At 41.1% G+C, this 18,813-nt stretch overlaps 1 protein-coding gene across 10 annotated transcripts in view; it reads left to right on the forward strand.

Annotated features, from left to right (window-relative positions):
• The window catches only part of LOC136832100 (longitudinals lacking protein, isoforms H/M/V-like), a 141,257-nt gene that overhangs the window by 101,799 nt on the left and 20,645 nt on the right, over positions 1-18,813 (forward strand). The window contains exons 5-6 of one of the 10 annotated variants that reach the window (XR_010851047.1): positions 161-1,050; positions 2,559-4,789. The exons of 4 other annotated variants lie outside the window; for them this stretch is intronic. Coding sequence is in view for 5 of the 6 variants with exons in the window: in XM_067092759.1 (XP_066948860.1) it covers positions 8,258-8,788 (531 nt within the window). In the remaining variant the exon portion in view is untranslated. 5 more of the 10 variants (XM_067092759.1, XM_067092757.1, XM_067092765.1 and 2 more) reach the window with 5 other exon arrangements.

The following is an 18,813-nucleotide window of genomic DNA, read 5'->3' on the forward strand; positions in this document are numbered from 1 at the left end:
ATTCAGCCTGTTTGGGATGTGTGTGAGACAAGTTGCTGACATGTTTTACTGTAGTGTGGATGCTACCCTCAACGGTAGAAAGTATGACGAAATGTAAAAAAAAAACTTGAAAAGAAGGTTCCTGGATGAAGTGACATTGTGGTTTTCTATTGTCTTCCAGTTGGATCGACCTCAAGGCCCACAGCAGCATCTACAGGAGGCTCCTCTGCCACAGCCCCAGCCCCAGCCCCAGCCCCAGCCCCAACCACCCAGAGGGACACCTGCTCGAATCTGTCCGGTTTGCCGCAAAGTTTTCGACACGCGCACAAAGCTGGAGACACATGTCCGCACCCACACGGGCGAGAGGCCATACGCCTGCACTTTCTGCCCTTACCAGGCGGGTCAGATGTCGACCCTGCAAGCCCACTTAAGGACCCACACAGGCGAAAAGCCATACCAGTGCCCCCACTGCTCTCATCGGGCACGGCAGAGGGGGTCGCTGAATAAACACATCAAGTTGCTTCACTTAGCTCACCTGGATATTTGGACCAAGGAGTATCAGACATAAAAGGGGATCAAATTTGTCGTTTTTTTATCTGGCATCAGAGTGTGGGAAGCTTCCGGTCCTTGCCAGATCTTTTTTTTGGGATGAAGTTGATGTCCACTTGCCTTACACAGGCCTGCCTGTGACTTGGAACAACTCTGACGAAACACCAGGAACACCATTCACTTCTCAGATCAATAGGGTACAATGGAATTTTCGGAAAGTAGCCTCAGGTCCTTTTCCGCCCAGTGGGCACATGTGGTAAATATGGATAGGAATAAGATGTACTGTATATATATCGTAGAAGTTAATCATTATCAGGACCTTGTTCAACAGTATAGTCTTCACATTGTGGCAGTGATTACAACGTGTCCCAAAAACTCCTGTGAGAGTGACGCTTGTTTGGACGAAGACCAATGGAAGATGGTATTTCTAGTTCCAGAGAAAAGTGCAGCTCCGAGAGACAGAATGCTTTTGTGATATGAAGTCAGTGTAGTGTGAGGAAGAGGAACTAGTTGAATGGATTTGTAAGTTACCTTAACCGGTATCAGTTGTGCATATGTTGGTCAATCAGACTTCACAGAGAGGCGCCCATTTTGGTGTTAAATCACAGTCTTGACACCAAAATTTACGTTTTTAACTTTGAAATATAATTTTTTTTTATTTTATAAAATATAATTTTTTGTTTATTTTATATTTTTTGTGGGGGATGGTGGAATGCCTTGTTTTTCAGAGACGTGGTCTGATTCGTAGCGCATTCAGTTTAGAAAAATAATCCACTTATGTCTTTGTTTGATGTATGTTATAAAGCATGCCCACTTATAATCACTTTAGTTAGTAGTTTGCAGTAGAACGTTGAATTTGGCATATAATTCTTGTAATGAATTACCAGGGTCCCCTCTTGAATGGCGAAGGTCATTCAGTGGTGAAAGTGCAACCTCTTTATCCCTGTCGCCCTTCATTAATTCATACATTCATTCATGATTTTGAGGCAAAATCTCTCCATTATACTTCACAAGCGACCAGAGAGATTTATAGTGATAACGTGTCAACTTCAGCCTTCAGAGGGGAAAAGTTAAAAACAAAACACAAATAAAACTTACCAGTTACAGTCTAGCAACGTAGTATTGATGGCAACTGATACATTGCAGAACAATTTTCAAATGTATTGTCTGTGACCTCAGGTAATTTATTCCTTAGTTCAGTAATCAAGGAGAAGGGAAGTTCAGGTTATTTGTTGCTTGGGAGATCTTATTCCGTTATATATGTATATATATTTGCAGTGCAAATAAATGGTTTACGGCTTAGAATGTTATTGTACAACTATTGTTCCTCTCCGTGGTGGGGGCTGGGTCATATGGTTTAATAGTTCACACATTGTATCGCCTACATATAAACTATAAACGTTTATTACATGTTGCACCCATCCCCCTCAAAGGGAAATGGCTCGTTTCTGAAAAGGTTTTCTTGTAAACTTATGAATTAATCTTTTATGGCCCTGGATTACGATCTGGGGGACACGTTTATGGTGCATTTGGGTTGTTGACAAAGCAGCGCGCTTGTTTTTCCTTCAAGTCATGTACTCTTGTAAATATGTGAGATGTGGAAGGCACTTTGTTATTATTTTTTTAAAGATTTTTTCAGGCCAAATTGTTGTAATTGTTGTAATTCTTTGTGTCTTTGCGTCTCAGTCGTGATGCCACCATTCCGTTATTGCCTGTCTTGGTTATGTATCGTGTATTATAACATTCGATAACTCGTATGGGGCATTGTAAAACTCTCGTCCATACGAAACTGATCACAAATGATGCCACCTTTCCTTTATTCTCGTCATCTCTCCCTCATGATTTTTGCTTCCTTTCCTCCTGAGTTGTTTCTTTCTTTCTTTCCCCTTTATACGAGGTTGTTTGTTTTTGTAGTGTCTTAAGGAGGAAGAACCCAACATGATGTGTTTGCCAAATGACCACAACCACTACTACTCTTGAGGGGAGCCAGACAGACAGTGACGCTGTGTTTTTTATCTTTGTTTTCGCAGTTGGTGGGGGCTGTGGTGGGAGGCGGCTTAGGCGGCCTGGTGGGCAGCGCCGCTTACGGGCGCCGAGGGGGCCGCGGCAGCAAAATGTGCGTCTTCTGCGGCAAATGCTTCGTCCGGTCCGACGTTCTGGTCCAGCACGTGCGGACGCACACAGGGGAGAAGCCCTATGCCTGTCCCCACTGCCCCTACAGGGCCTCCCAAAGGACGCACCTCAGGCTCCACCTGAGGCGCCACGACCAAAGCCAGATGATGGCGGCTGCTGCTGTGGCTGCTGCTGCCGCAGCAGCTGCCGCAGCTGTCTCCAGTGGTGGGGGGTCGTCTTCGTCAGCATCGCCCAGCCTCATACAGCATCCCCTTCTCTCATCTGCAGCAGTGGCCGCTCGCTTACACTCTGGTCTTGGGGACGCCTCCTCTCCTCCTCCCCCTCCACCACCTCCCCTCCTCCTCTGCCCCCCCTGAGTCAAGCGTCCTTGGTCCTGGGCCTCAGGCAGCAGGTCAACGATGCGGCAGCTCGACTCCTGCTGTCGGCAGAAGCCCTTCCTCCTTCGGCTCCTGCTGCTGCTGCCGCCGCCGCCGCCACCTCTTCCTCCTCCTCCTCCTCTTCATCCTCCTCTTCCTCCTCCTCCTCCTCCTCAGTCGCATCCTTGACGTCGTCCTCCTCCTCAGGAGCTTCCCTCAACCACCACCACCACCACCGCGGAGGAGGAGGGGGAGGAGGGGACGTTTCCTCGGCCAACCATCGCGAAAGACAGCGCTCAGCTGATTAGCTTCCGGTTGACGGATGCTGTTTATGTTTCTCATTGACTTATTTATTGATTTTCCTTTGTGTATCTTTGTTTACTTCCCTTTTTGCTCTGCATGCGAGAGTCTCTTCGTCTGTCACATCGCTTGTCTACTTCTCTAGTTTTAGGGGTGTGTTACTTAACAGCCGTAGAAGATTTGTTTTGTATTGTAACTTGTTATCTCTTATAGTTATGTTCTAAGGGAGGCCAAAAAGAAGGTTTTCACATTTCCTTTCAGTCCAATTGTTTGTTTATTTATTAAAAATAATGTATATATTTTATAAAAGATTTTGGTTCAAATTGTGATACTCCGGAAGGGGCCTTTTGGAAGGACGTAGAAAAGTTGACGTAATTTATCCTTTTGTATAGATTTTTGAGAGATTTATTTATCTGTTTCACTTCAGATTTCGAGGACATTATCATTGTGATTGTTGTTACTGGAGAAACAAATCCACAGTGACGGAACCGCTCAAATACATTTTGAAAAATAAAACTGCAGAGGGCTCTCGAGATTCTGTATGATTCCCCTCTTCAGATTCCTGAAAGCTCTGTAGTTTTATTCTTTAAATATATTTGAAAGTTACGTAACTGTGAATGTTTCTCCATTTTCAGACTCATGCTACTATGAGTATTTTTAAATGATTATTGTTGTTATTATTTTGGAAGAAGACCCTCTCTCGAGCAGACTTCCTTCAACAGAATGGCCGATTGGATGCTATTGAGTTTGCAAAGCAGTTTTTCAGCCTCTCGAATGAGTTTGTTTGTAGCGGCAGGCAAATAATATAACCGCCATACAAACTTTATTTATTCCCTGACTTTGGATAGTTCTCTCTGTCATTGATCAAAAGGCGGATGAAGCTGCGGTACAACTGTGTCATATTTATACTCCGCAAGTGGGCTTACAGAAATTTTAGTCTGGGATAGCGTTATATAATTTACCAGCAGCTACAAAAAAATTCATTCGAGTTATTGAGAAACTGCAACACTCAACGGCCATTCGGTTCAATGAAGTTTGTTATTATTATTATTATTATTATTATTATTATTATTATTATTATTATTATTATTATTATTATTATTATTATTATTATGCATTGTTACTTACTTGCAGTCAGTCGCCTGGAAGGCCAAAGTGAAGCCGGATTTATCCTAAAAAAAGTGACTTAAAATAACAACAGCAACAAAGGACCTCTTGCCTGATCTCTCGCTTTGTTAGAAGCAGTTCTCTCAATATTTATCTCAAGACTCGATAACCATCACATGTCCTTAACCACTCTCTTAACCAGCTTAACGTAACCGTTAACTCGTAACTCCGCAGATCAGCCTTAAGGATATTTTTTTAATTATTTATGACGACAGACGGAAGTTGTTAGGTCTGTGAAATCCCCCAGTGTTCGTTTTTTCCTGTTGTTTGCAGAAATTTCGAGGTTATTAAAATAGAAACTGAGTGAGGAGTGTTTTTATTTCATTTCATCCCATTTTGCGAGAGAGATTCAAATCCTAAGTCCTTCGCTGGTATGCGTAAAGTAAAAAAAAAAATACTTGAAAGATTCTTTTATTATTATCCAGAAGACGAAGACTATTCACATCTAAAGCCCACCACAGGGGCCATTGACTTGGAATTCAAGCTTCCAAAGAATATGGTGTTCATTTGAAAGAAGCAACAGAAGGTATTAGGAAATGCAGAAAGAAGGGATCAGCTGTTAGAAAAGAAAACAAAATTAATAAACAAATAGATAAAAATGTAAGTAAATTATTGAAATACAAGAATTGTTTTAGGGTAGTAATGCATTGTATCTTTGCTTGAACTTTTGGGGTTCCAGTTTCACAACATCGTCAGGGAGACTGTTCCACAGTCTATCAAAGTTTTTTTTTTTAAGATTTATGGGAAGTGGAGACTTCTAAGTTTCATATTTTATTCTATAAACTTAGCAGTTCTAAAAAAAAAAAGATAAAGAATTTATAAATAAAAAAAAACTTGACATTCAAAGATTTCATGAGACACTGAAGATGGTGCCAGATTGGAAATGTGTCTTTTGTGTTATGTAGTTTCTCAAAACTTAGCATTAAATGTTCGAGGTTTGGAAGAAACTTGTTTGACATTTTATTCAAGTGACCCCTGTTGTTTTTAAGGTACCGAGAGTGTAAGGGTTGTGTCCCTATAGTTTTCAAGTATATGACCTGCATTGCTCTGTCTCTCTCTCTCTCTCTCTCTCTCTCTCTCTCTCTCTCTCTCTCTCTCTCTCTCTCTCTCTCTCTCCATGACTCAAGATTGAATCAGACGCACTGTATGTTGAGTGATATTGTCATAACCATCTCTCTCTCTCTCTCTCTCTCTCTCTCTCTCTCTCTCTCTCTCTCTCTCTCTCTCTCTCTCAAGTGAATAATACAAGTTTAGCACTAAATTTTCAGTAATAATTAAAAAAGTTAATTCACTTTTGCCGTGCACCTAGAAAGTATTAATAGTGAAATTGAATACGGTTTATCTGTGAACCATTTTGCCATCCAACCAGAACGTATTGACAATGAAATTGAACCTTGAATTTTATTTGGTTAATCAATAAACCGCCTGGAAATCCTAAATGGAAGTAATGGACCAATTATCCTTCGATTTTATCAGATATATCAAATGGGGTTGTCATTATTCAGATTCTAATTCATCACTTGTTTGCAATACATTTTTAAGTGTATGAACTGAAGTTTTCAAATCTTTTTAGTAATCGCCCGTAGGGGGTAAGTACCGTCAGTGCACCTCACGCGGTGCACTGCAGGCATTACTTACGGCTCTTTGCAGCGTCCCTTCGGCCCCTAGCTGCAACGCCTTTCATGCTTTTTACTGTACCTGCATTCATATTCCTTCTTCCAACTTACTTTCTACCCTCTTCTAACAATTGTTTCATAGTACAACTGCGAGGTTTTCCTCCTGTTACACCTTTGTAACCTTTTGCTCTCAATTTTCCTCTAGGCACTGAATGACCTCATAGGGCCCAGCCCTTGGCCTTCTACTAAATTGTATATTCTGTTCTATTATATTCTTTTTAGTAATCAATCACATGCTTTTGGAAAAGCCAGAATAAATATTTGCGAAGAAAATTTAGAAATATTTGCAGAGAAAACGGAGGAATATTTGCACAGAAAACGGAGAAATATTTGCAGAAAAAACGGAGGAATATTTGCAGAGAAAACGGAGAAATATTTGCAGAGAAAACGGAGGAATATTTACAGAGAAAACGGAGGAATATTTGCAGAAAAACGGAGGAATATTTGCAGAGAAAACGGAGAAATATTTGCAGAGAAAACGGAGGAATATTTACAGAGAAAACGGAGAAGTCTTCCTTGGTCCTGACAAAACTGTCCCTTTGAACTGCAGGAGATTTGACTCCAGAGCCTGAAAGAACAGTCCCCAGATTAGTTGACCAAGTGCAAGAAAGGCTAATCAGATCTGCTCGTTATGGAGTCTTCAAGTTCTGCTAAGTACCAATACCAATACTATTGAAGACTAATCATTGGCATTTTGTTGACATGGTGGAAGGTGATACTCTAGAGATGTCATTCAATCAAGGGATGACACTGGGCACTGAAAGTTTCAATAGCTGACTAAAGTGATGTACTTTATAATGTATCCTCTGACCCTTGAGGGGTACGTTAGGGCCTTCAGCATTTGGTAAACCCATTGCAAGACAACCATTCTGTGATAGGCCTCGTTCAGTTATGCATGATAATATCATTAACTCCTCAGTGCATTTTCATAGTCCATGTTTCCCCTTGTTCCTTTCGTCCTGTTTCGCTTTGTGGTTTAGAGTCGGATAGGCGTTGTCTGGATATATGTTTTATCAGTCTCAGCCTTGACACTTTCAGTATAGAGTTGACCAGGAACATCTCACAACTATATCTGAAATATACTTCAAAGCGCCATTGAACACAAAATACCATCCTCAAAGTTCCGCTTTCCTAGGCCAGAATCTTAACATTCCTTTCAGTAAGACTGTACCAATATTTGCACATGTAAGACAGCAGTGATCCCTCAGTTGTAGGGTAGATCTTAACTTTGGTATGGCTAGGAATAGAATTTATCTGAGAGTGCTTCCAGAATATGTTGTCACTGAAGGGGTCAAGTTCAATAACGTTTCCTTGCTCGAGATGGCATGTTTTGGACAAGCTTTGACCCTCACAAGATCTGCACCGTTGAAAGATACCGAGTTAGTACTGCTCAGTTCTATATTCAGTTCAATGCAATTTAAATCTCTAAATGAATATCAAGGGTAGTGGGTCAGTGTTTTTAATTATTGTTCCATTATATTGAGTGAACTACTGCCTTCCCTTTACCAGAAATATGTCAAGCTTAGTTTCCATTAACCGTGGGTCATGTTAGCCTACGAGAAGGTCTTAGCATTTAACCTGAGTAATATTACATGGGCGCTATTTAAAGTTTATAATTTTAGTTTTCTCTCATGAACGTTATCTATCAAGATCATTGCTCAGTTTTTGGCATACATTTTTAATTAATATTTTACGTCATTCACAATTTCACTAACTGGAGTTAGTCCTGATCAAAACTGTATCTGTGGCAAGGAAAGCTTGCTGTATTTTAGTAGGTATTGTTAGCTGTTCCAAGGTAGTTGTTGGTTTCCTCTAAAACTTTTTCAGTATATGTTTATCTACTCTGGGTAAATTTGCTTAATACAGGGAATTGGGAATGGCGTTTATTTGTTTTTCAGTATCGTGGGTTTGTTATTATGTCCGTAGAATGTCTGTCGAGATGTCTAGGGGGTAGAGTTCGTGAAAAGGCAAATATGTGTATGGGTAAAGTAAGACTCCCTTTAACATTACTAGTGATGATGAAAACAATTATATACTGTTTTGACGATGTGCTGTTGAGATCCCCAGCTCCTTACCTGCCCCCCTTCTTGTTTGCAGTGGCGACGCGCCCTTGCCGGAGGATCCCCTTTCCCGCCAAAACAGCTCTTGGTGTTGGTCGGCCAGCAGCAGCAGCAGTCTTTGGCAGTCAGTCCCGCTGGATCAGCCTCTTCTTCGGGTCCTGTGTCGTTGGCCAGCTTCGCTTCTGGTGGCAGCAGCAGCAGCAGCATTGGAGGAGGAAGCGGGGCGGGACTGAAGAAATTCCACTGCGAGTTCTGTGGCAAAGGATTCCAGTGGCAGAGCAACCTGCAGCTGCACGTCAGAAGCCACACGGGAGAGAAGCCGTACCCCTGTAGCGAGTGTTCCTACCGGGCGACGCAGAGGTCCGACCTCACCAAGCACATGAGGATCCACACCGGAGAGAAGCCCTACGCCTGTCCCCGCTGCCCTTACAGGGCGGCCTACACCTCTTCCCTGAGGGACCACACTCTCCTGCACCACGGGGGATTTGATGCGTCGTCTCTGCAAACGTCAAGCCCTTCCATTTCCTCCTCCTCCACCACCACGGTCACAACCCAACAGCCGCAATGAATTGCTAGGTCAGAGGATTCTCTCTCTCTCCTCTCTCTCTCTCTCTCTCTCTGTGTGTGTGTGTTCTTCACTCTTTTCTCATTCACACCTCCTTCCTTCTGGATAACTCTCTTTGTGTCTCTACTGCTTACCCGTTTGTATGATTTGTCTCTAAATGGAAAAATGGACTATTTAGATACCTTGTGACACTGGAAGAACCACCTCACTCTTAACTTATCCGCTAGAGGTGAAAATCTTAAGTCTTAGAAGTTCCTTGCAGTGGGTCTATGTCTAAATCACCTCTTTCCTCATTGCTTGCCAGTAGCGTTGCTGCATCGTCTACAAACGCCAATAAATCTTTCAGGAGACAAAGAAAGGAGGCATGAGAATAATAATAAAAAAAAGTAGCCCAAATATAAAGAGCAAGACGTAACAGTTATGAATGAAAAGGAGAACGCAGCCAAATCAAAATCAGTGAATGCCAAGACGCTCTGCATGCACAGCCTCTATACTTGTTTGCCTGCCTGCCGCAATGATAGTGATAATGATAACGATATTGATGGTTATGATAATGATGATGATGACCTTAATCAGCCTTTCATTAATAACTTGATGCATGTGAAGAGTAGCTTAATGCTCTGAAAAATTAAAAACAGAATAAATGATGTAATTAATAAGCAAGACAAAGCAGGAAGTGAGTGAGTGACATGTTTGATGATTTCTGTTGTTTGGGGGGATGTTACTGGGGAAAACTGGAGGTAGGTAGGTAGGTAGGTAGGTAGGTCACCACCAGTACCATCTACTGTACACCACCACCTCCATCTACTCTACTCAAAGCAGGGTCCTGACGGTGACGTGTTTTATGTTTGCAGGCCATGAAAAAAGCCGTGGTGTCCACTTTGCGAAGTTGTCACCTCGTGTGTCCCCTCTGCCCCAGCAGCGGCTTTCCCTCGGCCACCGAGCTCAGCCGCCACGCAGCCACGGCCCACCAGCTGGACAAGCTCTACTGGTGCTACCAGTGCAAGTACAGGTCTGACTCCAAGTCCAATCTCCTGAGGCACCTTCGGACGCACACCGGAGAGAAGAGGCACGCGTGTCCCGTCTGTCCCTACAGGGCGGGACAGCGGTCGGACCTGCGCCGGCATCTGAGGGTCCATGCTCTCAGGCTGGCCCACAACACACTCCAGTGCTGCCTGTGTGACTACACCACGCCCACGCCCGTGGCCTTCTCGCTTCACATGCTGGAGAAGCACTCCTCCGAAGGACAGGAGGAATCGCAGGAAGAGGCGGGGACTTGAGAGTGACTTTTCCCAGAAAGCCAAAATGAGACGTTTGGGACTTGAATTAAGGACTTTCAGAGATGGAGTAAATGAATAAATGGCAATAAAATCTGACTGACAGACTTGAATTTACATAAGAAACTGAAATAGAAATCTCTCTCTCTCTCTCTCTCTCTCTCTCTCTCTCTCTCTCTCTCTCTCTCTCTCTCTCTCTCTCTCTCTCATTGTAGTAGTAAACTGCCCACTCAAATCAGATCTTCCAATAGAAATAATGCTTTATGTTCATGACTGGAAGTCGCGCTTTAGACGAATTTATTGTTGTAAACGAGAAGGGACTGTCAGAGATAATTTTCATCGAATCTTTTGAGTTTATTGATTTATAAAAGACCTTATGAATATATGTGATGACCTTTATGTGACCTGTTTGACTCCAAGTATATGTTGCCATATGAGGTTCAAGTTTTTATATTTTACACTCTCTCTCTCTCTCTCTCTCTCTCTCTCTCTCTCTCTCTCTCTCTCTCTCTCTCTCTCTCTCTCTCTCTCTCTCAGATGTTTTTGTTGCAGTTTATTGGGAATGCTCCTTCGAACTTTCTTGATGTGTTTAGTAAAATTGAACTTGATATTGCATAAAATTTATTATTATTATTATTATTATTATTATTATTATTATTATTATTATTATTATTATTATTATTATTATTTATCATGAACTGTATTGAAGGTTCAGCATAATAAAGTCTCTTGTCTTTAGTCCATATATATACAATGGCAGTTGAAGAATTGAAGTACAAAGAACGGCAGCTCTCTCTCTCTCTCTCTCTCTCTCTCTCTCTCTCTCTCTCTCTCTCTCTCTCTCTCTCTCTCTAAGCCTTGCAGTGCAGTGTTTTGATAGAAGTGATTTTCAGTGTGTGGGCCACAATTTGAATTTATGTTTATGTGACCTGTGTGTTTTTTCCTCTCGTGTTATTTATGTATTCATTAAGCTTGATTATTATTGTTTGATGCCTGATTTTGGAGATATGCTAAGATAGGTTTTACTAGGAATTCTGTGAAACTTACTGGAGTTGTTGCTTTCATGAAAATATATATATTTTTTTTGTTTTGTGTTTATCTCATGATTTTTATGATGTTTTGGTTCTTTCTTTTATGTTATTTGTGCCAAGATTAATTTAGTTTTCATATATTTTTTCAATAACAGAAGTGGAAGAGGTTAACGCTGCTTCTTTGAGAGAGAGAGAGAGAGAGAGAGAGAGAGAGAGAGAGAGAGAGAGAGAGAGAGCAATGAGTTACCACTCCCATACAGATATTCACTTGGTGTCTTTATGACCAAGTAATTCTGGTCGGGACGAACCAGATAACTGCTAAAATATAAACTGACTCATTTCTGTAAGTTTCTCCATATTTATTAAAATAACTCTCTGTTGCCCAAGCCAGAATTGCACAGGTGTCAGAACTCATTAATGACAAAGTAAGCCTTGTAGAGGTAATTGAAACGTATTGCCTATTTGGGTAAATGAAATGCGGGATCTTTTGGGTATTGGGTGTAAGAAACCTTTGCAATTCCTTATTTCTTTCTCTAAGTCCTTTGAATGCCAAGGATTAGTATATTTTGAAGTTTTCCCTTTGACATCGGTATTAGAACCAGTTCATGAAGGGTAGTGCTATCTTTTTATGCTTCATTAACAAAATGTGTCAGTTTCTATCATATATTGTGTATATTTATTTCATCATGCGCTCAATACATTGTGTATTCAGTTTTATTTACCATTTGAATATTATTTTTTCTGTTGCCCTTCAGGTTATGGTTAAAATGAAGCCTGTATTGTGTTTTTTTTCCATACTTGGCAGAGAGGAATCAAGTAGTTTGTATTTACAGTCCTGATGCATTTTATAGCAGAGTCCATTCTCATATTCAGTTACTCCATTCCCTCTCGCACCCACCAACTCTGCTTCATATTGATATCTGACGCACTGTTACCCTGATCTTGTACCCTATTTTTTGCAATTCAGTGCCTCAGTTTTCGTTCTTAAACTTCTTTTTCTTCTCTTTAAACTGATTATCAGTATTGTACGCTCATCTGCCATAATCTTTTAATTAAACTTTTGCCTTTTCCATTATTTCATGAAGCTTGTCATCTTCATCTATTCAACAGTCTCTTAACAGTATTGCTATCATACAGGCGCCCTTTCACCAAAACAGTCAGTTTTTCATGACTGTACGCTTTCATTTATTAACATAATAACTCTACAGTATACCTTAAAACTGAAGAGGTATGAAAATGAATGGTTTATTTAATAGTCATCTCATATTTTTCATAATAACTCTTCATATCCTACACCTGAAAATGTATGGAACTTAATGGCTCATTTAATATTCATCTCATTTTTCACAAGAGCTCTGTATATCTTACAATTGAAGATGTGTGGAAATGAATGGTTCATTTAATATTCATCTCATATTTTTCATAACTATATGTTACAATTGAAGATGTATGGAAATGAATGGTTCATTTAATGTTCATCTCATATTTTTCATGATAACTGTATATCTTACAACTGAAGATGTATGGAAATGAATGGTTCATTTAATATTCATCTCATATTTTTCAATGATCTCTTGCCTGATATAGTTCATTGTACGCCCACGAAGAATCATCAGCTTGATTTTGATGAATCTGGGCAAATCACTCATTAATCTTTTCCCACTGTAAGGCTGGTATGTAAATCTTTGCCAAAGTGTATTGAGAGAAACAAGTGATTGAGTGAACTTCTTCAGTGGCCTACCATTCCAATTGGAACTGAAGAAACTGCTTCTTGATTTAAAGCTAGTGGTGTGACTTTTGATAATCGTTTAAAATAATTGAGTGAACTTCTTCAGTGGCCTGCCATTCCATATGGAACTGAAGAAAGTGCTTCTTGATGTAAAGCCAGTGGTGTGACTATTGATAATCTTTTAAAAAACCTTGAAATATGGTGATGTTGTTCAAGAACTTCTTTGAAAATACTTCATAACGAGAGAAGTTGATGGAGTTTTAATGACAAAAGAGTACTTTTTGGTGAAGTAACCTTGCGATATGGTGATATTTTAAAAGAACTTCCTTGAGAATACTTCATAGCCTGAGAGGTTTATGAAGTTTAACGACAGAAGAGGACTTTTGGGCCAACTTCCCCAGCTGTGAGAAGTTTAGGCATGTTGATGATATTAAAAATGTTCAAAACTTCAGTTTTTTGTTTTGTTTTGTTGTTTGATAGAACAAATAAATAAATCTATGACTATTAGGATAAGGTACGTCAGTTGTCAGTTGTTTGTATATTGTATGATAAGTTAGTGTTTCAGTCTATATAAAAGTATTTTATAGATGATGATGAAAGTGAATATTATTATCCTTCTGTTGTTGAAGACTTAGTCTTTGTGAACCATAAAACAAAGATGAAACTGAATAAATGGAATTATTATTATCTAGGTAATGCATAATTTTCGGCAAGTGAAAGCTAGAGATTAAAGAAAGAGGGAGAGAAAGGAAACTTTGGCCAAGAATCCTCAACAATCAATAGAACTTTGATTCTTGATGAGCCGTTACAAAGGTACTTCCTCCTTATTACTACTACTACTACTAGTTCGTAGATACAGCTGTCAACCTGATTCATTCATAAGGTTATACTTAATCTGCTGCTACCAGACGTGTTTTTTTTTTTATTCTATATGTTAATTTTGTGACTTTTACCTGTAGCATTTTCAGAATTGTAGAGAAAGAGATAGTCTATGTATTTGAAAAGACAGCATGGCAGTTGGAAATTTACACAGTAACCCACACCAACTTATATAGCTCTTACTATAGACTATATATATATATATATATATATGTATATAGTATATATACAGTATATATATGTCTATAAATAATGTGTGTGTATATATATGTGTAAATACACACACACACACACACACACACATATATATATATATATATATATATATATATATATATATATATATATATATATATATGTATATATATATATATATATATATATATATATATATATATATATATATATATATATATATATATATATATATATACATACATACAGTATGTACACACACATAGACAAACAATAGTTACTAGGTACAAGAGAGATATCAGTGTATAATAAGCAAAAATAGTAAAATATATGACAGGCTAGGTAATATCATTGAATAATTTTGGCTCCAAATACTAATAAACAAAAAAAAAAAAAAGGAAATCTCGTCTCCATATTAGGAGAAAACTACAAGATTGTAAAATATCACGAATCCAACTTTAGGAAGGAGTACTTTAAAAAAGGTTCTTCCTATATAAGTGTTATATGGCCTGTCAGTTGGTCTTTGTGGTCTGGTCATGTTGGCTTGATAATATTGCACGTTTATTGAGATGGTTAAATTATAACTCGTACTGTCTCGTCAACATTAAAGACACTGAGGTAGGTATGTGTTGAATGTCTTAAAGTGATCTCTCTCTCTCTCTCTCTCTCTCTCTCTCTCTCTCTCTCTCTCTCTCTCTCTCTCTCTCTCTCTCTCTCTCTCTCTCTCTCTTCAGCTGGAAAACATTCTGTACAGAGTCAGCAGACTTAACGTAAACCTGAGAGGGCTCCAAAGGAAAATCAGCCTGGAGAGAGAGAGGGGGATAGGAAGGGAGAAAGAGAGACAGGAGAAGGAGGGGAGGGAGAGAGACAGGAGGAGGAAGGGAGGGAGAGAGACAGGAGGAGGAGGGGAGAGAGGGAGACAGGAGGAGGAAGGGAGGGAGAGAGACAGGAGGAGGAGGGGAGAGAGAGACACAGGAGGAGGATGGGAGGGGAGAGAGACAGGAGGAGGGGAGAGAGATAGGAAGAGGAGGGGAGAGAGAGAGAGACAGGAGGAGGACGGGAGAGAGAGGCAGGAGGAGGAGGGGAGAGAGAGACAGGAGGAGGAGGAGAGAGAGAGACAGGAGGAGGAGGGGAGAGAGAGGACAGGGGAGGAGGAGGGGAGAGAGAGACAGGAGGAGGAGGAGAGAGAGACACAGGAGGAGGACGGGAGGGGAGACACAGGAGGAGGAGGGGAGAAAGAGAGACAGGAGGAGGAGGGGAGAGAGAGAGAGGAGGAGGAGGAGGAGGAGAGAGAGGGAGGAGGAGGGGAGGGAGAGAGAGAAACAGGAGGAGGAGGGGAGAGAGAGAGAGACAGGAGGGAGGAGGAAGGGAGGGGAGAGACAGGGAGGAGGAGGGGAGAAAGAGAGACAGGAGGAGGAGGAGGGGAGAGAGAGAGACAGGAGGAGGAGGGGAGAGAGAGAGACAGGAGGAGGAGGGGAGAGAGAGAGACAGGAGGAGGAGGGGAGAGAGAGACAGGAGGAGGAGGGGAGAGAGAGAGACAGGAGGAGGAAGGGAGGGGGAGACACAGGAGGAGGAGGGGAGAGAGAGAGACAGGAGGAGGAGGGGAGAGAGAGGGCAGGGAGGAAGGGGAGGAGGAGGAGGAGGGAGAGAGAGGCAGGAGGAGGAGGGAGAGAGAGAGACAGGAGGAGGAGGGGAGAGAGAGAGACAGGAGGAGGAGGAGAGAGAGACAGGAGGAGGAGGAGAGAGAGAGAGGAGGAGGAGGAGGAGGGGGAGGGAGACAGGAGGAGGAGGAGGGGAGACACAGGAGGAGGAGGGGAGAGAGAGACAGGAGGAGGAGGGGAGAGAGAGACAGGAGGAGGAGGGGAGAGAGAGGGAGGAGGGAGGAGGAGAGGGGAGAGAGAAAACAGGAGGAGGAGGGGAGAGAGAGAGACAGGAGGAGGAGGAGGAGGGAGGGGGAGACACAGGAGGAGGAGGAGGGGAGAGAGAGAGGAGGAGGAGGAGGGGAGAGAGAGAGACAGGAGGAGGAGGGGAGAGAGAGACGCAGGAGGAAGATGCAGGAGGAGGAGGAGGGAGAGAGAGAGGCAGGAGGAGGAGGGGAGAGCGAGAGACAGGAGGAGGAAGGGAGGGGGAGACACAGGAGGAGGAGGAGAAAGAGAGACAGGAGGAGGAGGGAGGGGAGACACAGGAGGAGGAGGGGAGAGAGAGACAGGAGGAGGAGGAGGGAGAGAGAGAGGCAGGAGGAGGAGGAGGGAGAGAGAGAGGCAGGAGGAGGAGGGGAGAGCGAGAGACAGGAGGAGGAGGGGAGAGAGAGACAGGAGGAGGGGAGAGAGAGAGAGACAGGAGGAGGAAGGGAGGGGAGACACAGGAGGAGGGGAGGGAGGAGAAAGAGAGACAGGAGGAGGAGGAGAGAGAGAGAGACAGGAGGAGGGAGGGGAGAGAGACAGGAGGAGGAGGGGAGAGAGACAGGAGGAGGAGGAGGGAGAGAGACACACAGGAGGAGGAGGAGGGGAGAGAGAGACACAGGAGGAGGAGGAGGAGGAGAGAGAGAGACACAGGAGGAGGAGGAGGAGGGGAGAGACACAGGAGGAGGAGGAGGGGAGAGAGAGACACAGGAGGAGGAGGAGGGGAGAGAGAGACACAGGAGGAGGAGGAGGGGAGAGAGAGACACAGGAGGAGGAGGAGGGGAGGGAGAGACACAGGAGGAGGAGGAGGGGAGAGAGAGACACAGGAGGATGAGGAGGAGAGAGAGACACAGGAGGAGGAGGAGGGGAGGGAGAGACACAGGAGGAGGAGGAGGAGAGAGAGAGAGAGATAGGAGGAGGATGATAAAGAGAGAGAGAGAGAGAGAGGGTTATAGGAAAAAGTGATGAATAAATAAATAAATAAAAACACCTAAAACTCAGGAGACGTCAGCCGCAGCAGCAGGCGAGAGCAGGAATGAATTTGTTCCTCTCTTAAACATTTGGAGATCAGAAGATTCCCCCATTACCGCATTAAGTAAAATATTCCACATTGTAGTTGTAGCCAAGATAAAACTCCAAGAAAACTTGGGATTCTATCATCTACGTGAGCTGGTCCCTTTCATTTGACCAAAGATATTTATGTCATTTAATGAATGGCGTACCTTATTCATGTATGGAGAGTTTGGTAGTCAGCACTTACAGGTAAACATATTTTATGTAATTTATGTGAATATACAAAATTCAACGAACTATAAAGTTTTGGCGACAAATGAGTTAAATGATACTTTGTCAGAATCTTTGTCGCTTTTTATATATACGCGATTATCAGATTTTCTAAGAACTGCAAATTTTATTGAATAAAAAAGTTTACAATTCAAGGCAGTCGCTTTCGCGCCTGCGCTGAGAGCCCGTGGTTTTGAGACAGTAATAATAATAATAATAATAATAATAATAATAATAATAATAATAATAATAATAATAATAATAATAAAGTTATACACTGAAGAGGTTGATTCGATGTTTGTCGTAGAAGTGAAGAAATCCGGAAGAAATTGGATAATAATAATAATAATAATAATAATAATAATAATAATAATAATAATAATAATAATAATAATAATAATAATAATAATAATAATAAATACGGTGTTTGTCATAGAAATGAAGTGAAGAAATTTGACAAAAACAAAACAGCAAGCTAGCAAATTTTCAGTCTGTCAAAATTGTAGGTAGTTACAGCTCTGTGGATGTATTGACGAGTAAGACTTAGAAAACGTATAAAACGTATAAAAGAGGAAAAAACATGCAGACTTATTGTACCACTTTGATATGAGAAAAAGTACTAAACTGGAAGGAGTATCTTCAAGTCATGAGGTGTTTTTTGAAGTACAAGACATAAAACTTATACAAATTTATAAAGGAGAGAGAGAGAAAAAAAAACATGAAATGGTATTGTACCAATTTGATAAAAGAAAAATTATTAAACCGGAAGGAATATCTTCAAGCCATGAGGTGTTTTCGAAGTGCAAGGCAACACTTATAAAAAAACTTATAATAGAATTTATAAAAGAGTATAAAGAAAAACTTGAAATCATATTGTACTATTTTGAACCTGGAAGGAATACCTTTAAGTCATTAAGTGTTTTTTTTTTTTACGTATAAGACATAAAACAACAAAGTTACAAAACTTATAACAAAAAATGCAATCTTATTTTACCATTTTGTTGAGAGCAAAAGTATTAAATTTGAAGGTATATCTCCAAGTCGTGAGGTGTTTTTCGAAGTACAAGACATAAAACTTATAAAAACTTCTAAAAGGGAGAGAGAGAGAGAGAGAGAGAGAGAGAGAAAAAACATGAAATGGTATTGCAACCATTTAGGAGAGAAAATAACTTGGAAGGAATACCTTCAAGTGGTAGGGTGTTTACTAACGTCTTAACAAAAATTGGGGAGATTAAGTTTTTTATTTTTTATTAGTTTAAACTTGGCCAAATTAACCGCAAAAATGGAGATTTTAATAAGAAAAAAAGCTATCTGGAAGGAATATCTTCAAGCGATGAGGTTTATTGACGTCTTCACCTAAGAATGGGTCATAATCGACGTTAAGTTTTTTTTTTTTATTTCATTTAAGCTTAACCAAATTAACATCAAAAGTCAAGGATTTATTTGTTTCTCACTCGACAGTAATTAAGAGTGAAGAGATTTTTTGACGTCTTGACCGAAAAAATGAGTAGATTCGGCGTTTTTTTTTATTTGAATTAATTTAGACAACCAAATTAACAGCAAAAATCGAGGGTTATTTATTTCTCAGGCGATTTGAATTAAGAGACTTAGGTCAGGTGACAAGGACAACAGACAACCTATGTATATTCACCGTCGATATTCTATCGTTTGCAGTATAATGGTGGCCCCGTCGAACCCAGGAGAGACAGAGACTTCGAGGACGAAGGAGAAG

Source organism: Macrobrachium rosenbergii, chromosome 49 (assembly GCF_040412425.1).
Source record: "Macrobrachium rosenbergii isolate ZJJX-2024 chromosome 49, ASM4041242v1, whole genome shotgun sequence".
NCBI classification, from domain to species: Eukaryota; Metazoa; Arthropoda; class Malacostraca; order Decapoda; family Palaemonidae; genus Macrobrachium; species Macrobrachium rosenbergii.